Source organism: Gymnodraco acuticeps, unplaced genomic scaffold (assembly GCF_902827175.1).
Source record: "Gymnodraco acuticeps unplaced genomic scaffold, fGymAcu1.1, whole genome shotgun sequence".
In the NCBI taxonomy this organism is placed as follows: Eukaryota; Metazoa; Chordata; class Actinopteri; order Perciformes; family Bathydraconidae; genus Gymnodraco; species Gymnodraco acuticeps.
Genome location: NW_022992258.1, coordinates 99789 through 125279, shown reverse-complemented (window position 1 = coordinate 125279; position 25491 = coordinate 99789). Strand labels below are relative to the sequence as shown.

Below are 25491 nucleotides of genomic sequence, written 5' to 3'. Positions count from 1 at the left end.
GAATAATTATTTCTGACAGACACAAAAGATGCATTTAGTTTTTGTCCTTCATGGTGAAATCTTTATTTAATTTCTCTCAACAACCCAGTACAGGTTATCATGTAATGTCCGAGATCATCTCTCACAAGTATTTCACACTCAGGAAGCTAAGCAGAGCATGTATAATCATGTATTTCTCATAAATCCTCTAGTAGGGGTTATTAGAGTTTAGCCTGAGGTGGCATGTTGCTGTTGTCATTTTGGTGCTCGGTGGTCATTTGAGAGGGTCTTTAGTTTATATTTAATGCTCTCAGCAGCGCACACTACTGCAACTACACTGACTGCTCTCTGTGTGCGTGTGTGTGTGTGTGTGTGTGTGTGTGTGTGTGTGTGTGTGTGTTAATCTGAATGTGTGTGTTCATGTGCTATCCTGTATACACAGCAAGTAGTAGAATCATGCAGCTACTTTAAAATGTAAGACTCTTCAGAAAAAGACTTCAGTGTTGCTGCCATGTTTTTGTCACTAATGCAAGTATCTGCATTAGAGTGAACATTTTTACAAACTAAAGCAATGTCCCCCTCTCCAGTTTGAAAGGAAATAGCCTCTTAAGGCTACAAGCTTTATAAATGGAACCCATCAAATAGCCTCTTAAAGGCTAAAAGCTGCACTAAAATGATGCAAAAGTAACATTACCTCCTGTCTGCTTCCATGGAAGACAGTGGATTTGAGATTATTAGTTATAATTAACCATACCATCATTTCAAATACTTCCATGTCACGGAGCACCATTCACTCCAATAGAGAAATGTTACAGGCTTCAACAGTTTTCAGATGTCGTTTTTCATCTGGTTCACAAAAGAGTTGTCGAACAGTGCAGCATGCATCATCCGTTTAAGGTTGTCCAATTCAGGTGAGCACTGCATCTAAAAAGACCGGAGATATTCCGGAGAAAAAAAATCCCCCCTCCTGTCTTATAACTTGGCTTGAGATTCATGTGATATGTACTCGCTGACACAACAGATTCTGTATCTCCCATAAAACAAATCATGCTTGTAGGGGTCTCTTTATTTGTAAAGGGAAGAGGGTGGTGAGGTCACTAAAGAAGTGTAAGAGCACAGCCAGACAAAGAGAGGGCTGCATGAAATAGATTTATGGTAGAGGGGGTGTAAGGTAGTCCTTTAGAGAGGACAACATAGAAAAAATCCAGGCTGAGCTAGTCAGCTAACATGCTCTCAGTCACTTCTGTTTTAGATTCATTGATGGACGCTATCCTGTCTGATTTTCAGTCTATCCCCCCTCCAATTTTTATTTCATAGTCTCATGCTATTTGTCTCATTCACACACTCACACACTTTCTCATTTGCTATCTCTAAACCCACGTCTTCCTTAGAGGCTGGAGCTAGAAGGCAACTGGTGGGAGGGGCCGGTCTTAGAAGCAGGAGGTGGCCTTGGCGATTTTCAGGTCAATCCAATGGCACGTCAGCTAATGGATTTCTTTCCACCTGACTTATCTTTAACCAAGTACAATGCCTGCATTGGACGACCTCATACACCGTCTATTTCAAAGACTGGAAAAACTGTCCCTTCGTCTCCTGCCTCCCCTCCTGGTTTCTCTCTTCCCTCCTGCTCCTCGCTTTCTCCTCCTCCCCCCTCTCGTCTTTCTTCCAGTTCTGAGGCACACAGGTAGCCTTGGGACTGGGACTGCGTGTGTCCCAGGGACTCCACCGACAAGCTTTGGCTAGACAGAATGCTACTGAGGCTGGACTGGCGGACACCTCTGGGTTGGGTCTCAATTTCCACACGCACTTCAAAATTGGTTCCTTCCCTGTGGTGACAGTAAGAGACATGAATAAATCAATATGAAACTGCTAGGCAATCAAAATGTTTCTGACTTGAGGACATCTTTATGATTCCAAATCTAAAGTCACATGATATATATATATATATATATATATATATATATATGCATAGCTGTGCTTTAGTTTAAATGCTAACATGCTGATGCATAGAATGTATACCTAAAGTTTTAGCATGCTAACTTCAGAATCAGAATCAGAAACAGGTTTATTGCCAAGTAGGTTAACATATACCAGGAATTTGCCTTGGTGTACTTGCGCTTTTTAGCAACAATGTACAGTTGAGGCTGATAGGAATGTCATCAGTTTTTCAAAAATGTTGGACAAATTAGTATTTGAGTAGAAATAATCCCGAGAGGAACATGGATATCTTTACCAAAGTTCATGGCCATATATCCAACAATGTTTGAGACATTTCAGTACGAAGCAAAGTGGTGGACAGACGAATAATCAAAATGTCAAACAAATGGCATCCCTAAAGCCATGCCTTGAACATGTTGGGTGTAGATACAGTCTATGGTAGAAACAATCAACAGAATAAGAGGTGACCTGTACCTAAAAGAAGGAGCATGTGTGTCATCGAGCTTGCTGTCAGGCACAATAACCACCTCGCAGTCCGATTGGCTGTCCTGCTGGGAGTATCCGTGGTGTTTTGTGGCTTCATCCAATTCCTCATAACTATCTAGCTCCGGGGGCGTGGTACTTGTACTAGGGAGGACGCCCACTTCCTGTACACTGACTCTGACTTCCTGGACGCTGGTGTCACTGAGCGTTGGGTTCTTCTGACCTGGCCAGTGGTCACTGACTACATGAGAGAATAGAAGATCTATAAGAGAAGTTGAAACTCAATCAGATCAGGTCGTGGGAAGAGCACAAATAACAATGAACAGATGACAAGAGTCTTTAACCTAAGTTAGCTTTACGGTGGTCAAAATAATTAGCTTTAACATTGGATATCGCTAATTTGATTTTGTATGTTGCTCATTTGTATGAAGCTAGAGCCTTTATAAGATCTACCCACCAGTTTAAAAATATGCCTACATGCTACTTCCAACATGTATATTTACTGATAGACACATTGTATTTTTTTTAACCAAATACAAACATTTATTTTCTTATGGGTTTCTTATTTGGGATTTATACTATGTTATGCTAAGCAAATTGCCTCATGTATCCAGCTCCATGGTTTACTGTTAAATTCAATTGATAGCCATTTTCTCATTTAATTCTCGAAAATACGCATATTTCCCAAAATGTCTAACTATTTTTGATAACCGTGTACTCACAGCTAGCTAAGTCCTCCAGTTGGATTTTGTGTGTTTCAAGCGGCTCATTCTGGGGTCGACACCAGCCGTTCCTACAGAGCGACATTGGGACGACCCCATAGACATACGTCAGCATCAGTGGCACACCCATACCTGCAGGGAAAAAGAAAAGTATGAGAAACCAATTCATAATATATTTCTCACAATCAGTGGTTTAAAGTCTGTGCCAAATATCTGTTACAGTAATAGCATACAAATGGTTATTGAAATACTTGTCTTTTAATTTAAAATTGTATTTTAATAAAGTCGTCATTTCAAGTTTCAAAGCATTGCAACACCTCAAATAAACACAAGAGGGAGCCCCTCCTGCTTCATTGTCTCCTGCTGTCAATAAAACATTAAATAACTAATGAAGTGTTCACTGGGTAGATCACCCGTCTTCAAGTCAAAATAAGAATAAAGCCGCAAATAACGATTGTAGCCAAGAAAATATTCCTTTCCACACATTAAATGTCTCCCTACTCTCCTTCATAACCTTCACTAAAGCCGTTGCAATCAGTCCAGAAACGTGATGAGCTTCCCTACACAGTGTGATTATGCAACCTGTGATTGAGATAGGAATTTGGAAACACAAAGCAGAGTGCCGACCAAACAAAGAGACATCATTAACACAACGGGAGCACTGGGACGCTATTGACTGGATACAGGGTGAAGCCAGGGCAAGAGGAAGAGCCTGCTAGCCAATCAGCTCACAGAAAGACAGGATGTGTGTGTGAGTCAAACAGAGAAGACGGGGGGAAATATAAGAAATATAAGAAACAAAACCATAATTGTAGTGCGGGGAGAGAGGAAAATGATAACGACGGAGTAGATGCAAACCCGGGGGGGGTGAAAAGTACAGTGTGTGTGTGTGTGTGCGTGCGTGCGTGTGTGTGTGTGCGCTAATTGAAAAGTGGTGGCTAATAGAGACCTAGCTTGTGGGTATTTATAAAGCAGTAAACTTAAGATTTATGATGTGAATTTTTGAACAACCACGATCAAATAGCAATATATATTTAGCAGAGAATTAGAATCAAAGGAGGATCAAGCTCCAACTCTGTTGCTTAAGTTTAAGATAAGGTCACAGACTGGTACATATTTATTATTTGTTTAATGTTGTTCTTTTACATTTTGTTTTATCTCTCCATGTTTGACAACCTCTTAAAATCCATTGTTTATTGCTTTTTCTGTGTATTATAACAAATAAAAAATACTACATCAAATGGTGCTCTGTGGAGAACCTTGTACATCTGGTTTTGAAGGATAGAAATAAAGTTTATAATTATCATCATTTGGTGTGTGAAATAAAAGATCGTATTTCAGGATATTGCGGCAATTGAATCACCTTTCTTTAAAACAAAGTGCCCTAAACACTTTTCTACTTTTTCACAAACAAGCTCATTTTACACTTTTAATTTTCTTTTAGTATTTATGCCGGACAGAAAGAGTCCATGTTGTTGTTTGTTCCTTACCCACAGTGACAGCTGCTATGACCGGCGACACAAACACGGACATCATCACCCCACTTGCCACAGTCAAGTAGTGCTTACTTCCTGAGATATTGTTTTTCTTACAGCGACCATGGACCTGTATGGTGATAAATAAAACATACATTAGATTATGGAAATTGAATTGGTTCTTGTTGTTCTCCTTCTGTGCAACAACACACTCCTGTCACTTATTCACATGCTCTAATACATGCATCCCAACAAGCATGAGCAACTCAGCCTGAGTGAATAGCTATAACGTGGCTCTACCACCAATTTAGACTAATGCATAACTATTAAGAGCACAGTGGAGTTGCCCATGAGCCCTTAGTTTCCACCTAATCCACCTGATTTCCATTCTTTCCCTAATGACATTAACAAAAGCTTATTTTGCATCTGTTGATAACATGAACATTTTAACATTCAAGTAAGTCATAGTTTCTACATTTTGGACTTTCTGCTGTTCTTGCGGCATAAACACACTCGCTCAAAAGGTAAGCACATGCATTCAAACCGGACACAGGATTTACTGGGAGTTTTCTACCTTGCGGCCCATGTAGATTGGTATGCCCACAATGATGACTGGGATGGCTAAGCCCGCTATAAGGGAGATGACCACCGGTGCTCCGAGCAACATGCCCACCTGCCACAAAACCTTGCGGGTTTGAGACCATGGCTTCTTCCCCCAGAATGTACATCCAGAAGGACTGAGACACACAGGAGACACAACAGGAGAGATCAGCTGTGAGTTCAAACTAATCATGCACAGAGTATAGCTGATTTAGCCACATAAAGGTCATGGCTGTTTGAGTGGGAATTTCCTCCTGTCTGTAAGTTTGTTTCCCTTTCGTCCTTGCAACAAAAAAAATCACAAAAAGTATATAATGGATTGCCATGAAATGTTGTACAGACCCTGAGAATAAATACTACTGACTTTAGTGTCTCCTTGACATGTGTAGCACAACCATGACATTGACATTTATTGTTTTGGAGAGAAATATTTTGACAAATATTAGATGGATTGCTGTGCAACACGGAACAAATATTCACGAACCTGGAGGGAAAATACTCATGGTCATTCCCAGCAGCATCAACTGTTTTTGAAAAGTTAGCATGCGAACAGGCTTAACAAAAATGAGGAGCCTGCATATTACCTGCTAAATATCAGCTTGTTAGCATTTAGCCTTCAGGCCTTTCTAGCCAGAAAGAGTGTATTTAACCCAAACCATGATCTTTTCTTACACCAAACTAAGTAGTTGTGTTGCCTAAAGCTAAGAATTGTTTTCGTCAGAAAGCCCTGAAGGCTAACTTCTCCTGCCATAACTTAGGGCAGGGTCGGTGAAACTGTGCTTAGGACCCCTAAGCACAGTTTCACCGACCCGCTAGCTAAATAGTGTAGACTCTTTGTCTAGATTAGAATCTATATATCTTGTTATCCAAGCTTCATTCTTTCAATTAAGAAAATGGTGTGTGTTCAATCACCCAGACACATTCATAACCATCCCCTCTATTGCTACATCATCATCATGTAGCCTCATCCGACAAAAATAAAACGATTTTGAATGATTCTCTATTAAGATAGAGGTGAAATAAATGAGTCCTGACAACAAAATGTGTTGTCATTGCAATATTAGCCAGACAGAATGACCTCATCTGCATTTCTCATTCTAGCCTTGTCCTCTCACTCTGAATTACAGTCATTTGCCACTACCATTCACATACTCATTCATCTTACACACTGCTGTTTGATAAATGAAAAAGCCAGGTTATTTAAGTCTGTTTATGAGGAGTCAATTTTTCAATGGCTATGTCGTTAGACAGAATACATTTTCCCGTGCTTCTTTAATGTAGTAACAGCTTTCAGTGTTGTGGTGTAATTCTAACTGCCAAGGAGCAGAACAACTCAAACTAATGCTGTTTGGTCTTAATCAAGCATGCAATTACCGTGTCGAAGCAGCAGTAACAACATGAAGTACACAAATAGCACCTGAGGGCTATGCTATTTTTCAAAGCATGCTTTTTTATCAGCAAAACTTCCTTTTGGGGACGCCTGAGCGGGGGGAATTTTGGGGAGGTATTAAAGTTTCGTTATGTTGCTCTTAACTGACAGATTTGCAGTGAGATGCTAAAAATGTTGTCCTTCTATAGACAGACAAGAATGAGGTAAGAGAAAAGGGGAAGGGGCAGTGGAGAAAAAGCACAATGTAGCGCCTGCAGACAAAGATTTTCTACACATTCATCAACAGATTTGCATGTCTTTTACTGAAGCTTCAGTTACTTATTTTGCCGCATGGAAATATGGAGGCAGATAGAGCTGATGTATTGATGACAAGTCAGCAGTGTCTCCTCTCCAGGACTAGAAAAATCAATAGAAGGCCAGACGAGCAGTGTAAAGCAGCCTCTAAACAATGACCTCATGTGTACGTGCCTTGCTGAGTGGCCAACTTTATCTCCAACTGGGTAACGCTTTTAAAACCTACAGATAGAATAGCGGTGTTAATCCCACAAAAACAGTAAATCTACATTTTAAAAAGGAACGTATACATTCTTGCGGGATACGGGACTCACATGGATAGTAGTGTGCACGTGCAAGCCCAAGACTGTTCTTGGGGAAGTTTATAAAGTAAGGTTTTTAGCAAAAATGTATGAGTTTGGGATGTACTGAGCAGAGAATTGGATATATTAGAATAGGATTGAACTGCACTGGTTGTCTAAAAGTGTGTAAACAGATGTTTTGATATAGTTTTGTTGTTGTTAAACCCCTCACATTCTCTTAAATTAATCAAGAATTGTCTGTTTTTTATTCTTCGTTCACTGTGGAGACGATTTCTTCACTATTTCAAAGTATCATGGAGTGAATAATTGATATACAAATGATCATGTTGAGGGTAACAAAAGTATTATAATTGTCAATAAGATTATATATTCACTGCCTGTTCTCAATGTATACAAAACGACATTGTTTACTTAGATGTGAGCATTTGATTGTTCATTGTTTGTTTCCATGAGAGGAGTGTGAAAGGCGTACCTGAGGTAGTGCACGTCGGTGATCTCCTGCATACACAGCCAGCAGAACTGACAGGCACACACAGTGCAGTTCATACGGTTACAGCTGCCGTCGTTTGTCTTCATGATGTAGGCACCGCAGCGAGGGCACGCTTTGATCTCCTCTGCATCTTCAGCAACAGAGTGAATGTGTCAGGGGTGTCCACACAATACTTGTTCATCCAGGAACAATAACATAGTATACTGTATACTTTAGTTTTTCACCCCCTTTCCCTTGAACTAATTTATACAGGAGAGTGTATTTACGTAGTCACGTTGTGCCTCTCGGCGTATACTTTGACTTTCTGTCTCTTTGGAGAGTGCTAGTACATTGGATACGTTGGGCCTTTTCACTGTTGTCCCTCTTCACTAGTATCCCATGTCCCCTCTTTATAATTTGAGTCTTCATAATTTCCACCCTATTCTAAGGGGAAGCATGATGGTGCCTTTTCATTTCAATTTCTGGCTTTGTGTTTCTTTACCTCTTACTCGTTTAATATTTAGGAGAGTGCATTTACGTAGTCACGTTGTGCCTCTCTTCCTCTGTTTCTGGCTGTTCTTTTCATACCCTTCTTTCTCAGGGAAGAGAAGAAATACTATTCTAAAAAGGAGCTGACACATGGTGTCTCTTCACTTGTACACTTAAGGGGTCAGAGTTCATATGGTGAGGGATTCCATGAGCGGTATGCGCCGGCCTGTGCCTTTACCTTGGACTCCTAATAGAACTGCTCGGGTCTTGATAGATTGAGTGGGGAAGTTCATGAGATCTTTCTAGAGGGTTATCAAGAATAACTTTTATCCAATGACCTTTTCCCTCTCTGTCTGTGTCTGTGTATTCTCTTGTTCCGATTAACCCAGCCAAATATATATATTTTTTTCTTGTTTTGTATCTATATCTACGCCGGGATCCGGAGTCGAGGCTGATCCTCTTGCTGTAGTCCTGTGTCTTGGATCCTCTATCCTGAGTTCTGGATTAAGTCATGGACTTCGGGTCGTGGCTGAACCTGTCTCTGCGGTCCTGCCTTGGGTCTCGTCATGCTGCTTCCCTGATGGCTTCCACAGGATTGTAGCTGACATCCTCGTGGATTCATCTTCTTATTACAGACACATGCATTTCCTAACATTCGGTCTATATGCTGTACAATGTATTATCTCTTCGATTTACATACGGCATCTATTGCACGTCTGTCCGTCCTGGGAGAGGGATCCCTCCTCTGTTGCTCTCCCTGAGGTTTCTCCCATTTTTTCCCCTTAAACTGTGGGTTTTCTCTGGATGTTTTTCCTTGTACGATGTGAGGGTCTAAGGATAGAGGGTGTCGTTTTTCTCATACTGATATTCTGAACAATCTGTGCTGTTGTATTTGCTGTAAAGTGTCTCTACTGCAGGCTATTTTTATTTTATGTACAGCACTTTGGCTCGACCAAAAATCGTTTATAAATGTGCTATATAAATAAAACTTGATTTGATTTGATTTGATTTACTGTAACAAATTCCAGCAGGTGAGAAAAGGAACGTATTGTGATCCATTTCCCATCGGCTATGCTGATGCAGAGATATTTATCTATGTTTATTGTAATCCATGAAACAGGTGGGTTTTTGCCAATAACATTTCCTAAGTGACTCTATTTTTAACTGTGAAAAAAATATTTGAATGCATCCATGCACTCTAATAAAAAAACTCGAAAAAAATGATCCTCACAAAACCTTTATCTTTACCCGATTCAAAGATGATTAAGAAATATAGATCGGGCAAAACCATTGTTTTCCCCTGTTCTTATCTCATAAACACAGGAGAGAAACCGTAAATCAGATCTGAAAATGGATCACCAGAAGTTTATTTCTCACTTGTCTCTCATAAAATGTGGGATAAAGACATTGAAAGCAAGTTAACGGCAGCTGTTGGTCTCACCTCCTCCAGGTTCTTCATTGAAGACGTACAGCGTGGAGGAATCGTTGCCACCGGAGGTGTGGCGTGCTCGCTGCCGCCGGGCCTGGTCACATGTCTGGTTGGGGTGCCACAGCTGCCGGCAGTGGTAGCAGAACTCGGTGTCGCAACCCTCACGGCCACAGCTCAGCTTGGGACACTCCGCACAGCCGTAAGCTATCACTGCATAGCTGAGGGGAGAGAGAGAAACTGCTGATAACAATGATAAAGTGGACAGCATAAATATGTCCCTAAAGGGGAATTCTTTGTTGTAAGGAGTTCTTATTAAAGGGAACTTCAGCATCAGGCACAATAAATCAAGGTGCCCTCCCTACTCACTATTTCATCCTGTTGCTCTCAGCAGAGACTCACAGTTGCTGCAGTTTCATCTGAAGATCACAGCTTTTGTTGGCTGACTGGAATATCTATGAAAAGCTGACGCAAGTCTCTCATCATGTGCTCGATCGGAACAGTACATGTGTGCCTCACATGAGAGACAGAGCTATCTGTGGGACTGGATACCATAGTTCCTCACCTGAACCAGAAACAATCACGTACTCAGATCTCGAGAAGTCATTTTGATGAGAACAAGCTTGGCGCTACTGGAGCTAATCTCACTCCTCAGAGGGGACATTACCATAACGTTTAATATTCAAAAGAAAATTTGAGGGCCTGAAAAATCCAGACTCCTCTGGTCTGGAAAAACTCCTCATGGCATCTCCAATTTGTTGTGGTTTTAAGGTTTGACACAAAGGTTTGATAAACGACGGCTGCCTGGATTCCACTTCAGAGTCAGACTAGGATCAAACTGCTTGATTCTCAAGTAAAACTCTTTCGGCTGAACAACAAAGCTAAAGTGGACCTGCTCATTCATAAAATAAATATTCAGGGTATAATTGAATATCCTTATCAAACTAAATAATTGCAATAATTGGACTATTCAACATTTGACACCTTTAAAAAACAGCAGCTGACACACATTCATGTTTGCTCTTGGTTTTAAGTGCTTCGTTAGTAAACACAACCAATATATTTAAACTAATGTCATTATTTCTGCCCTGTATTCAGGCAAAATATGTGCTGTCTTGTTCTTAGTTTGGCCTACATATTGACTTAAACTAGAATTACTTGTACTGTGTGTGCTCTGGGTTTTTTGAGCTTTTCTTTTGAAACCACCTTCAGTAGCTTCACATATGCAGCAAAAACATGAAAAAATGCACACACATAAACAAGCGCACGGACCATATTTTGCCACACTCTCTCCGAGCCAACATAATCTCCAACTAAGCCTCTGTCACTAAGACCTCGAGGAATGTGTGTATTTGTTGGGAGCTCGGGAATACACAAATCATAACTGTGACCAGTTTACGTAATGGGGCACCACTTCAAAGGGTCGTCTACATGGGGGAAATTTGTGACCCCCACTTGTAAGCATTTTCTAATACGTGTACTCATAATTCTGCCGATAGTTAAGAAATTCGATCTTGTTTCTCTGAGTTATATTTAATTCACTACAGCGCAAGATTCATTGACGTATTGATTTTTGCTCCACTCGTTTATCATGACGAAGCTGTGAGCCTGGGAGACAGCCAGTCTACCACCGAGTCCTGAACCCTGGTTCTTACGTTTGTTAGACCACAGATTTCCACTGAACACACACACAACATGCACACGCACACATTATGATTTCCCATCAGCAGCCCTATCCTGTTACCCCTCGGTGAACATTAAGGTGATGCATAAATGGATCAGTGTCTGCATTGTTGTAAACAAAACAGAAAAATTTGTTAAAGGTCCCATGTCATGTCAGGTTTTTCTGCATGTAAACGGTCTGCAAAGTCACAAACCCTCAAAGTACACCGTGTAGCGAATAAAACTCTAACAGAAAATACCTGTCTATGCCAGAGGTTGCGCTAGACTTTTTCACTGCCCGTCATTTTGACGGACAGGATCGTAAAATGTCAGTATTACCCGTCGGCCTTTACACTCTTGGGGGGGGGGGGGGAGAACTGTCAACCAGGGGGGGGGGGGGGGGGGAGAGCACGGTCGTGAAATGTCAACGGGGGTTGAGGCGCACGCTCGTGAACCGTTAGCGCCGTGTTATGCATGCCCACTGCACCTCGCGGGAGTGCGCACAGCGTAAAGCCAAAACTCACAGACATTTCAATGATTTGTACGGCAAAGTTGGGTTTGGAAACGGTATAATTTCCTTTTTGGCAGGCATGCTTAACACCGGAGCCTCGCAGCGGAGAAACTTTGGCGCTGTTCCGAGTTTGTTCTAATCTGACTGCTTTCAGATTTTTCCGTCATTGTTAAAAAAAATCCGTCATAGACGGAAAATATTCGGTTAACCCGACCTCTGGTCTATGCTGCCCCAGAACCCCTCGTTGGAGATTTCTCTTTTTCCATTGTTTTCTTCCTGGGTACAGTGACGTGCCCATACCCAAATGGACCAATCCATGGAGCTCCTCACACACACACACATTCTCAGCGGCGAAACTGTGGCGCGCTTACACTGTAGGTGGGGGTGTGGGGGGGGGGTTGCGGGTGCTAGTGGAGCCTCGCAGATGGGGGTGCCGCAGCCCCCTCAGCATCCCCTCCTTCCCGCGTCCATTCGCGCTGTCTCGCAGAGCCCACGCAGTAAGCAGGAAATGAACCCAGCTCACACTGTCCGCTCCGCGCAGCAGCGAACCGTGCAACGTCCCGCCAACACGGCACCCAGACCCCACGCAGCATTCTCATCCGTTTGTCCTTACTTGTGTCATTTTCTGGTTGCTAACGCCATTGTAACACATAATAACTGATGTTCGGCTGTAACGGTGGTAGACCATAGTGGTAGACTCAGCAGAACAGAGTGGGCAAACTGACCAATCAAAGCACAGTGGGCTCACAGGGAAGGGGGGGCAGGAGCTCCAACAAGCCGTTTAGGACAGAGAGTGAATACACATACTATACAGAGATGCTGTATGAGAAACCAATGTGAGTTTGGAAAATTGCACAATATAAATGTATTCTAGTAGACCTCAACAATGGAATTTACAACATAAAGCTGCTGGGGGATGACAGGGACATGAAAGAACTGCCACATGGTAACATTCAAGATAACTGCAGTATTGTACATTTTCATGGAATTATTTTCCTTTTTAAAGCCTTTTCCTCTCCCTTATGAAATTATCTTCTTAGTTAACTATCTACCTAAAGAAAGTCTAAACTTGTTACGTTCTCCTTGTAGTTTGTCAGCATGATTATAGAAAAAACTAGCCCGATTTCCATGAAACTTGGTTTGAGGGTGGCACATGGCCATGGGTCAAGGGAAAACCCATCAAACTTTGGAGTGGATCTGAATCCCGGGGCGGATACTTACATCATTTTTCACTTATAAAAACAGCCTTAGCTCAGGTCCCTGCTCTCACAGTGACCCTTAAGCTTATCATGTCTTGGAAACAAAACCTTTAAAACTTTTTCTGGATAAATATATGATGTTTGTTGGTGGTCTGCTTCTCACCTGCAGTCAGGCGCAGGACACCAACGTGTATCTGGATCAGCAGCCAGGAAACGCCTCAACTGGTACTCCTCAAAGCGCTCCAGCAGCACCTGGTCGTCCAGGATGGACTGGACATCCAGCGGCGCCAGAGTCTCGGGGCACTGCGGGCAGGCGATGCCCACCCGGCTCTCCGATATCTCGATGCGCAAGTACTGGCGGAGGCAGTCGGAGCATGTTCGGTGGGAGCAGGAGGTGAGTCGTGGGAAGTGGCAGCGCGGCTGACTGAGCAGGCACAGTGGGCACTCCTCCAGGTGCTCGTCCAATAGCTGCTCCTGGCTGGAGGAGGAGAGGGACAGGACGCCAGTGGAGCCGCTGCTGACCCCGCCCACGCACTCAGCTGTGGCGGCACCGGCCTCCGCTGCCCCCCGCACCGCTGCTGGAGGACCCCCGCCTTCTCCTCTTTCTCCTCCAGCCTCTTCTGCTGTGAGGTCCTGTGAACAGTAACACAGCTGCTGGTTTACTAAATGTAGTATAGGACCTTAAAGAAACCTCAGAGTGATAAGCAGGGTCAAAAGTAGACGGTAGGGAGTTTAAGCTGTTAAAAAAACATGTATTTTGAGAAATAAATTAAAGCAAGCGGAACATCTTCATGTTAATACTCAGTATGCTGAGTGTGTATGGAGGCGATACTTGGTGAGCTTGGTTTCTTGGCAACATAATTTCTCGAAATGACCAATTAATTAAATAAACACTCTAATGGACTTGAGCTATAACAGTATGAGAGCAAGCAGAAGCGAATACATCCAAAGGTTAATGATCTACAGCCTCTTTTCAGGTTCCTCTTGCATTTGTGAGACATTTGTCTTGTCATTGTGGCAAAAACTATACATATGACTCTAAATATGGAGGGATAATGAACTAATTAATAGCAAATATTGTACGCCATTATGTGCATTATATCAATAGTAAGAAAGAATGAAAACAAAACCTGACCATTACTGTCTTATCATGCCCATTTTTGACTACTTATAAAAAAGGCTTATTAACTGACTTTATAAAAATAGGACTAGAATTGTAACATATATAATCCAAGATCTAACTCCTACATACATACAAACTCAACACTATGAGAAATAATAGCACAGATTTGGGCTTTCTTCCTGCGTCTCACCTGCTCGGGGTGCTCGCTGGGGGTCAGGGTGATGGCCACTTCCTCTCTGGGCCAGGCTTCCAGCGGCCGCTCGGGCCTCGGCTCTGATTTGGGCTTCCTGCTGAAGAAGTTCAGGAAGCTCAGCGGCCCCGTCTGCTGCTTGGGCCTCTTCATGGTCACGGACTAGAGCAGGAGCAGCAGCTGAGGACAGGCCAACGACCATGAGCAGGATGCAAAAGTGTGTGTGTGTGTGTGTGTGTGTGTGTGTGTGTGTGTGTGTGTGTGTGTGTGTGTGTGTGTGTGTGTGTGTGTGTGTGTGTGTGTGTGTGTGTGTGTGTGTGTGTGTGTGTGCGTGTGCGTGTGAGAGAGTGTGTGAGTTGGTGTTTGTGTGTGGGTGGGTGAGCACAGCGAGCTCTCACGGCTCAGAGTCTTGGAGCTGGACGGCTGCAGTGCTGAGCGAGGGAGGAAGAGCGGGAGCGATGGAGAGGTAGACGACGGGGAGGAGGTAATCCCTGCCCGAGGGGAACATCACTAATTTGGAGCCTTTCCCAGGGCCTGGTCATGTGATTTACTTTGTCTCTCTATGGTCTTCCCCCTCCTCTTCCTCCTCCACCTCCACTGCAGATCCCTCGGTTTGGGCTAGTCCTGCACTGGCCGGCTGTCCTTCATCGTTTTAGACCTCCTGTTCACTGCGAGCAGTCCTTTGCCCTGGAAAACAAGCATCATAATCAGGATTTAACTACAGTAAATCAGAAATAATGGGATGAGCTTTCTGTCATTTTGAACAAAACCTCGCTACATGAAAACTGGAGATTCTTGTCAGAGGCTGGCTATAATTAAATATATATTAGTTTTCAGTGGATTGGTGACATGATGATTTGATTAAATTGTTCTTTGTGTTTATTTTTAAAGTAATAATCTTGATGTTCAGTTTAAAAACATATCCTTTCAGTCACTATATATGGCCAAAAATAGTATTATAATGAGACATCAGAAATGATTTAAAGAGCAGCTTCAGGTTGTTTTTTTTACTACATTTCTGCTTAACCTTGCCTGAAAATTACAATTAAAAATGTTAATGCAGGATTTGATATGTTTACAAGACATAAGGGCAGGAATTCAGAGGGAAAGGAGCCGTTTTGAGCTCTGCTACTAAAAACTGCTTTTTTTAACGTCATACGTCAAACGCTTCATATTACGTCACATGGGGGAGCAACTTTCTCGGACTCCTTCTCTGCCCAATCCGCGGTAGTAGTTTGTAGTTGGTTTGAGCGGTTGTGATTTAGTGAGCTGGTATTTTTTCGGTAAGTTTACATTGCATTTCACCATTTTTAATCATGGTGAGCTTGTGTTTGTGCAGGTTGCACAAAGCCTGTCAGGACATCGAGTCCACAGTTTCCCTAACAGGAAAAGGACTGGAGCTAGCTTTCGTTCCTGGGTGCGAGGTGCATCCACCTCCCTGCAGCACATACTCTCCACAGCCTATCAAGAAAAACGTATTACATCTCTCTCTCTCCCCCACCCCCTTCGCTGCTCTCTCTCTCCCCTCCAGTACACAGCACCGTAAGACGTAGTGTGGAGTTGCATTAGGTAACGCTGTGGTGGCTGTACTGCTCCAGCAGTCTCCTTTGTGTTTGTTTGTTTGTTTGTTTGTTTGTTTCCCCCTGTCTGTGTTGTTTGTGTGGGCGTGGTGGCTGTCACTCCTGGCTCAACCTCCACTCACCTGCTGCAATCAACTGTGCACCCTCCCCGACTACACACCTGCTTTCCATCAAGCTATTTACAACGGCATATCAACGGAGGCTCCACCACCTTTCTCCGCCAGATCGTCAAGTATCAGCCGTATCTCGCGTCTCCCCTCCGGTACACAGCACCGTAAGACGTAGTGTGGAGTTGCATTAGGTAACGCGAGATACGGCTGATACTTGCGCATTAGTTTGTGTTATGGATCAGTATCAACAGTCCTGCCAGTGACGTTACTATTATCAATACTACTTTAGTTATAGCCTGATATATGATAGCTAACTTTACAATGTTGTGATGTGACTGACGTTAGCTAACATTAACTGTAGCTAACGCCGGTCACTCACTAAGACAGCTGCCCTGTTCTCCACTGGTTCTCCTCACACCACAGCTCCATTTCTCGCCGATGGCCGTTATTTCTTCTAATCCTTGGCTGCTCCTGGTCCCTTGGACGCATAGCAGGCTCATAATTATAATCATATGCATTCGAATATATATTTTCAACCTCTTCTGTGTCAAAACTAGCATTGTGATCCATGTTTATTCATACGTTAGACCGGCCGCTCTACCCCATGTTACGTCACACGCGGGAGGTCACGTGCGGAGGCTTTTTTATGCGGAAGTAAAAATGTCTTACTAAAACGAAGCCAGATGTCACTAGTGTATATTTCTGTATATTTTTTTGAAAATCTAGTGTATTCATAATTTCATGGTGTCTTTAACCTGCAAGTTGCTCTTTAATCCTGTATATTTGATCTAAACCAGTGGCTTCAAAAGTGGTCCAGATGTAAACATTTATTTTGATTTTTATCAACATTATTACAAATCTTCTTAACTCTATTCATGAGTTTATGGGCGAATGTGCTTCTTTAAATCTCGGAACTATTCAAATATAGCCATAGCAAGGAAATTCACTATTACGGCCCGTCCACACAGCGGCGTGCGTTGAAGCTTCCAACGCTTCTGCCCATTCACTTTGCATGGGGTGACGTCCCTTTTAGCCGAACTGCATCATGGGAAGCAACGCGGAGCGTTGCTGGCGTGGCTCGCTGCAAAAGTTGAGCAATGTTCAAATTTTGACGCCTCGGCAGAAGCGTCAGCCAATCGAATCATATGCCAGTACAAGCTCTAGCCAATCAAACCGCTGCTTGTGTGTCAGGGGCGGGAGATTCATGTGATTGGTTGTTGGTCGAGTGTCAGACACGCCCGCCGGCAAGCGTCAACGCACGCCGCTGTGTGGACGGGCCGTAATAGTGAATTTCCTTGCTTCGTTAGGTTCAGCTTGTCGATGTGAAATTGGAGACAACAGAGTTACACGTAGGCTTTGATGAAGATCACAAGCCAAGAAGGTTGGGAACAGAGGATATAGGATATATATTCCAGCCCTAAAACACACCAATGAGTAATCAAATGTAATAATGAAATGTAAAACTATTTAAAATCATTGCCATTGACCATGTAATCAGCCATAGCTTGCTTTGATTTATACTGCAATCTGATGTTAAAAACCTCTCTGTGAACCCCATGCATATGAATATAAATGCCATCAATCAACTTTTTCCTCTGGCAGAATAATATTATACAGAACAACAAAGGAAATAAAGACTTTCACACAAAAACATCTCGATCCGTTATGATGTTTAATGTGTCCTGTCTTTATCATAATTAACAACCCATTTCTATTTAATGAATTGAAAACATATTAAATAGTGTGCTTAAACCCACCCATTTACTTAAAATCTGAGAAGGCGCAATACCAGGAAGTAAACTTAAAATCTGACCTTTTAATAATGTCACAAAAAGCGCAATGACAAGCTGTGCAATATGAATCCAGAATCCCTATTTAAAATCCCCCGAGAATCATTTATTTGGAGTTAAAAATTAATTTTGCGAAAAACACTGGGGGGTTTGTGTCTGTCATACAGCATCAGAGACGAGCAATAAGGTCACAGCCATGAGACACAAAGAGCAGATGGACGAGGGAGTTGTGACTGGTTGTGAAAGGATCAGGGGGGAGATGGAGGGTGAGGCAGCAGGGAGGCAGTGATAGACAGCACAGACAACTCATTCTGTCTCCATTAGGCAGCAGGGAGCTTTCATAACCAGGACCAGAGAGCAAAGAGAGCATGAGGTGATTCAAGCAACCCCAGACCAATTAAGAAAGCTGTCTCCATATTGACACTGTGTCAGATCGGACCATGGAATACGACAGGAAGTGTAATATGATGATAGATGTGTATATATTTGAAGATCTTAAACCATTTCACGTTCTCTATGGTCAAATCTAGTCTCTTTAAAGGGGCTTCTTGATTAAATAAACTGCAATGGCCAGAGACAGGGCATGGTGCTTCATCATTCTTTAAACCCAAGGAATCTGGATTTATGTAACACTGCGGTGCCTAACCTGCCTTCTTGCATAGAGACTGTGAGTTGGAGGGGTATCTACAGTTGCAAGAAAAAGTATGTGAACCCTTTGGAATTACCTGGATTTCTGCATAAGTTGGTCATAAAATGTGTTCTGATCTTCATCTAAGTCACAACAATAGACAAACACAGTCATGCTTAAACTAATACCACACAAACAATTATATGTTTTCATGTTTTTATTGAGCACACCATGTAAACATTCACAGTGCGGGTGGAAAAAGTATGTGAACCCCTAGGCTAAAGACTTCTTCAAGAGCTAATTGGAGTCAGGAGTCAGCCAACCTGGAGTCCAATCAATGAGACGAGATTGGAGGTGTTGGTTAAAGCTGCCCTATAAAAAATACACACCAGTTTTGAATGTGCTATTCTTAAGAAGCATTGCCAGATGTGAACCATGCCTCGCACAAAAGAGCTCTCAGAAGATCTACGATTAAGAATTGTTGACTTGCATAAAGCTGGAAAGGGTTACAAAAGTATCTCTAAAAGCCTTGATGTTCATCAGTCAAGACAAATTGTCTATAAATGGAGAAAGTTCAGCACTGTTGCTACTCTCCCTAGGAGTGGCCGTCCTGTAAAGATGACTGCAAGAGCGCAGAATGCTCAATGAGGTGAAGAAGAATCCTAGAGTGTCAGCTAGAGACTTAAAGAAATCTCTGGCACATGCTAACATCTCTGTTGACGAATCTACAATACGTAAAACACTGAACAAGAATGGAGTTCATGGGAGGACACCACGGAGGAAGCCACTGCTGTCCAGAAAAAACATTGCTGCACATTTGAAGTTTGCAAAAGAGCACCTGGATGTTCCACAGCACTACTGGCAACATATTCTGTGGACATAATGAAACCAAAGTTGAGTTGTTTGGAAGGAACACACAACGCTATGTGTGGAGAATCCAAAGGGTTCACATACTTTTTCTTGCAACTGTATATTCTAGTCTTGTGTATATGTTCAAATCGTGAATAGCCTGCAGGGTGTTCTTGCAGCAGCACAACAATATATACAGTATTGTTGCTTTTAAGTAAACAAGACATTCTTTCCATTTGAAAGGTTGGCTCCCTAAACAGATGATTGTTGTTTATATTTGTTATGTTTTTCCCCTGTAGCTATGCCGGAAATACTTTAGCTTGCAGAGAATCTATTTCGCCAGACAGCGTAAAAAACACAACTGAAATGCGTGGAACATTGCAAACAGCTGCTTGTCAGTGCAAAGGTTTTTTTATGCTGGTATTATTTATAAAATAACTCAATATGTGTGGAGGCACAATTTAAGGATTCTCTTGTTAAGGATGTTCTAGGAAGACAACTAAATGCAGGAGTGAGTCAGGCTGGATACAATGTATACATATTTAGAGTTAAAACAAAGAATGCCAATGAACACAGACTACATTTAAAAACATTGTAGTAAAAGCAGTTCTGTTTTTCTTCCAGAAAACTAGAGGGATATGAGCCTGCTAGACGAGAGGTGCTTGTAAACACATTCAAAGCTTTCCATTTCACACAGACGTTACAATGATAAAGTCACAGCTACGCTTTCAACCTGACAAATTCACTTTAAGACCAAACAGTGATGCTAAATAAGGTGACAATAGTAGTATCAGCTGTTTTATTTGAGTTTAAGTGTTGACATAATTGCACATTCTGCATAAACTAACCATCAACTACAAGCATTTGGAGTTCAGGGGTTTTGGTTCTTAGGTCCACTTTTTCCAACATTTAAGATGTTCAAACTGTTAACTTGTAGTAACAGTCAATTCTGACTCAAACCTCTCGTGAAAATAAGTTTGCAGAATTGGAGAAACAATGTCTGCATCCTGTGTTGACTTAATACAAATAATGGTTCTCTTCCAGCAGCTATTTGCCAGGATTTGGTCCACCCTCACCATGTTTTCAAAAAACTTAGCTTTTCTGCATCTGATTACCAACAAGTGTGTTTTGCATAATGACTTTCTCAGCCAGAGCACAGGTTCCAAAGCACCAACCTTAGTAATTAAAACACCACTGTGCTGCTGTTTATTACAATAATTCCCACATATGAAGACATCAATAGCACATACATAACACATTCAAAAGAGCTTACTTAGCATGTACTATGAACACATAGTGTCTCTGTAGTGTATCTTCATATACACACACAAACACAATTGAGTGTATGCCATCCATGATGTGTGTGTGTGTGTGTGTGTGTGTGTGTGTGTGTGTGTGTGTGTGTGTGTGTGTGTGTGTGTGTGTGTGTGTGTGTGTGTGTGTGTGTGTGTGTGTGTGTGTGTGTGTGTGTGTGTGTGTGTGTGTGTGTGTGTGTGTGTGTGTGTGTGTGTGTGTTCCAGAGAAAGGCCATGCTGAGCGGAGCATTTCTGACTGGACTTAAATTTTTCCTTTTTCTCTTCAACATCTGATTAAACCTTTCATTTATCACAGATCATGTTCTTTCACTCCCATTGTGCTGTTTACAATCTTGGCAGAGCATTCTTTCATTGTTAAAGATCATCATCATCGTCTTGAATCACATCATCCATCCATCAGAAACTGCAGCACAACCACTGGCATACAGACGCACACATACACATTGGAATTATATGGATACAGAAATGGAAATTGAGATGTTGTTTGTCTATTACCAGCGGCTTTGATACAAACACAATGAATGTTTCGACTAGAAGTGAGTTTGAACTCAAACAGAAGACAAACACTTGAAACAACAAATCAGACTCTGCTCCTTGGTCACTGTGACTACCAAATGTTGGGATAATATGTATAAAATTATACACAAAAAGTATTCCTGTACATATCCATGGGATATTGGAGGAGCAGCCATACATTTGCTACACTGTTTAATATCAAGGTTACAGCTTTCCATCTTTAACTTGCTTGCCACCCACCCTACATCACAAGAGAAAGTAAAACATCTGTGTAAAAGACTTAGTATTTTACACATTTTTAAACACCCGTTTTATTTTATTTTTGTAATACCAATGTGTACTGGTGCTTTACTGGTACAATTGTAAATTAGGCCAAAACTAACATCCATTTCTTTAAAGGTATTTTATTTTTACGAACAAAACAATCCATTATTGAGATTGTTTTGTTTGTTAGCCATGTTATGGATAGTGCTTTTTCCTGACAAAGCAGCTGTGCATAATTAAAATGAACATTAAAAAAGGGTAATCAATTGCTGAAAAAAAACAACTAAAGTGAGATGTTAGTGGTGGCACTCCACTTTTTCAGAGTTCTCCACAACATTGCCGTGTAATCTCAGATTTCTAACCCGAGCTGAGCTAATAAAGATACGTCCTAATTCAAGATAATATTTTGTATGACCTTCTTACGTTTAACAAGCCTATGACCTCTCTAAATAAATGTAACAATGAGAGAGTAGGGTGTTAGAGAGTCCTGCTTTTCAACGTCATCCATCAGAAGGCTCAAGGGAACGTTGGGATGGACACAGATGCTGCTCAGGAAGAGAGAGCACATCTTCAGTTTACAGCTTAATGATTTTGTTCCCTCTTGAATGATTGTGTGTGTTGGTGTGTGTACAGTGCACAGTAGAATGCTCCTGGGGCCAAAGACACACTTAAAGATTTGACCTCCTCTTTTTACACTACAACCAGGCATCAGCGCTGCTTTGATGTTTCATACTTCACTCACTATTAAAGAGAATTCTTGGCTAGAGAAAATGAATGAACAAAACGGTAATGTGGCCTTTACAAGAATTCAAAATCCTAAAGCGTTCCGGGGGATTACAGAGAATTAAAGGACAATTTCAAAATCTGTTCTAGAATTTTCTTCAAAGCACAAAAAGCTTAAAATCACTAATTCTGTTTTTTTCGATCTATGTGGAAATTCTAACACAAATATCACATTTAATGATTTTGAAGAAATTTGATAAAACTGTAATTACTCAATTAAAAGTGAATCATTACCTGCTGTTCAAACTTTGAGTCACCCATTACCTCCGAGAGTTAAATGTCCACACCACTGGAGAGAGTAAAAATCATTCATCATGAATGTATTCCTAAAGGAGTAAAGCTAAAGAAATAACCCACTCTAGTCCTGGAAAATCAATCCTCCATAGTATAGTATCTCTCTCTACAGCTATTTGTGTAACAAACTTATGTTACATTGCATTACATTTCATTTAGCTGACATTGTTAGGTATTATAGACATATATATATCATATTTTAAATCAATGTCTATCAATTGATTAACGTAACGTTATCCTATCTATATCACATTGTCAAAAGGATATAACCTACAAATCATGTATGTCTCAACAGTAGTGAAAGGTTAGTGAATAGGACGTGTCTGCAGGATGTGGATGTCGTGCTCAGAAGGACTCAAACAAGATGGCTGTTTGACCTTGTGACCTGGTGAAGCACTTTACAACTGACCGACACATATTCCTTGTAGCTAAGCCAGCACACGTCTCAATCTTAATTGAAAAACAGCAAACTCTCATTATTAATTTATTTCCAACAGGCAAAAGAAAACTGATCCCTTTGCCAATAGCGTCCGAGACAACATCACATAATGTACCAAGGCTTTGGCTGGAATCTTACTTGCTGATTCACAACAATCTCAATCCGACAACAAAAGCAGAACGCACTCAAACGTTTCTAAAGAAAATATAAACTGGGAAAAACTTTTAAAAGGGGCATTCCAGCACTTTTATATAATACATATGTTATCCCTGACTAGTCACAAGGGTATCTTGGAGCGTGTGTTGATAATGGAGGCATAGAGAAAGGCATGGGCATTTACCAGACAGGGAAATGGAATGATGCAATGTGTTGCATTATGGGAATTGTATGATCCAGTGTTACACAAACCCAACCTATACTTAAAACAACAATTCTTGAATTCTATGGTTCTGCTACCCAGACTCTGGCCATTCCTTCCTTTACGGAAGTGAAATACTAAATTGCCAGAGTGGGCTTTTAAGAGGATAATAAATGCACTGTTGATAATGGAGTAGCTTGTACTGCCCTTTCTCCCAAAGGTGCATTAACTCATCTACAGGTGAAGATACAATCGAATTAGAAAAATGTAATGAAGGACCTCGAGTGATGCCCTACTATAGTGACATTTGACCAAGACAGATGGTTGGCATTGTGTCAAGAGAATATAATATCAAATCATGCTTAATCTAACCTATTCAGATGTACAACACAATTAACCTGATGCAATAAATCTGAACAAAATGTTCTATAATCCACTGCATGTGCAAGTTGTTCTTAATTTGATTTTACATAAAGCGCTCTATAGGTAAAGTTCTAAAGTAAAGCATTCTATTGATGACAATGACAGATGGGATTATTACACAACGAGCATCTGCCCGAAGCGTTTCCCCTAATTTGAAATGCCAAGCAGGCAAGAAAAAGGACACCTTTTCTCGTTGTATTTTGTCCTTTGAATGAACCATATTATCACAACAACAGTGTTATCTCCTAGCATTGAGGAGTTTTTTGAGGACACTTGTGAACAAGCTGTTGCTATGCAATCACTGAACAGAGAGGACGTCTGATGTTGAGTTCTGCTTAAGGAGCGTAGGGAAACCTGATGATACACCGTATTAAATAACTCTTCACTGGATAGGAGCCCACATCAGCAATGCGGGTTTCAGAGGCATGAGAGTGACCTCAGCCTGCCCACACACACAAACATACACACACACTCCTACACTCCACGGCATCCCTGACCAAAATGTTCTGTTTCTGCACCATGTGGAGCTCAACACTGAGCATGACTGACCTCTGGCAGCCTGCAGGCTACTTTATCTTGTTAAATAACCACAATAACAGGGGTTATATTATAGTGTGTTTGTAGAAGTCACTGATCCATGTGTTTTAACTCTACAATTTAGATAATATAAGTCTTATTTAACCAAAAAACACAATAAACCATAAGGGTAGGCCATATGTGGGATATACAATTGTAAACGTAAGGTATTATAGATGCGGATTGATCTAAGGAAGCCTTGCATAACATATTTATTAAACAAATAATTGTCATATTTTCATACTTCCATTTTAATCATTTAAAGAGGTCTGTCCAGGGCATCAGTATATGCTATTGCAGGGAGTGGCATGTTTTAATAGGCTACGTATTCGCATTCATCTCCACCTCCAAATGCCCCTCACAAACACGAGTAATAGCGAATATAAAGCCATATGAACGCGCGTGCGAAAGTCTGCAGATAAAACACACAATATTAGCCATTACGTAAACGGTATCTTACCTCTCTGTGCGGCTCCTTCTCTTTGCAGCGTAGAATCAACAACTGGCTCCTCCCCTTGAGGACCAAACAGTAGCACAGAAATCTCCCCCCGTCTCCTCCACGTTACTGCTGCACACAAAACACGTCTGGCCGAAAAAGGCTCCAGAGAGGCAGGGTACGATGGTGAGGTCCGGCCCGGTGCAGGAGAGCCTTCCCCCGGTACAGCAGCAGACTGATGGCTGAGCTTTGCGGCGGCCTGAGGGGAGGCACACTGCAGTGACATGAACCAATAGGATGACGCAGAATCCCAGGATCTCCTATTCACAAATGCCCAGTGAATCCCATAAAGAAACCTAGTGGTCCAAACATGTTTTTATTGGCAAATATACACACACATGCCATCTCTTTTTAGATTGTGTCCCAGAAAACTAAATATGACTTTTGGAAATATGCTCAAGTGAGAGACTGTCCTTCTATTCTGTTACTATAAGATAAATGCCAATAAAATACAAACTGTTCCTTAGGTATCACATAAGCACATTTAGCCCACACACAACCCTCTATTACATTGTTTCATTTTAATAACAAAGGACACACAATATAAGAGTGTGGTCTAAAAATGAATACCCAGGAGAACTTATTTAGGACAACAACCTATGTTTTAGGTTAGCCTAGTCAATAGGCCAATATTCACCCTCTCAGAGTGGGTCTATGTCGATGCACATTATGTCGATGCACATTATACAGGAGCTTGCTTTGTATTTTCCCTAGAATATACAGTACAATTGTATGATATATAATTGTACTTTATAAGCTAAATATATTAAACCATCTTGAGACGGATGAAAGTGCCTCCCCCTTTAAATGGCATTAG

At 41.6% G+C, this 25491-nt stretch overlaps 1 protein-coding gene across 2 annotated transcripts; it reads right to left on the bottom strand.

The window, feature by feature from the left end:
* Positions 1–29: 29 nt before the first annotated feature.
* Positions 30–24879, bottom strand: si:ch211-278j3.3 (E3 ubiquitin-protein ligase RNF19B). Of its 2 annotated transcripts, none has more exons than XM_034206914.1 (10): positions 24639–24879; positions 14253–14939; positions 13103–13572; positions 9583–9788; positions 7656–7803; positions 5172–5334; positions 4613–4727; positions 3123–3254; positions 2392–2662; positions 30–1805 (listed from the first exon to the last, which is right to left on the bottom strand). In XM_034206914.1, the coding sequence occupies exons 2-10, from the start codon at positions 14403–14405 to the stop codon at positions 1526–1528; spliced, it is 1938 nt and encodes a 645-aa protein (XP_034062805.1). In that variant the 5' UTR covers positions 14406–14939; positions 24639–24879; the 3' UTR covers positions 30–1525. The 2 variants fall into 2 exon arrangements, with proteins under 2 accessions (XP_034062805.1, XP_034062806.1); XM_034206915.1 differs by having other exon boundaries at positions 7656–7797.
* Positions 24880–25491: the final 612 nt, after the last annotated feature.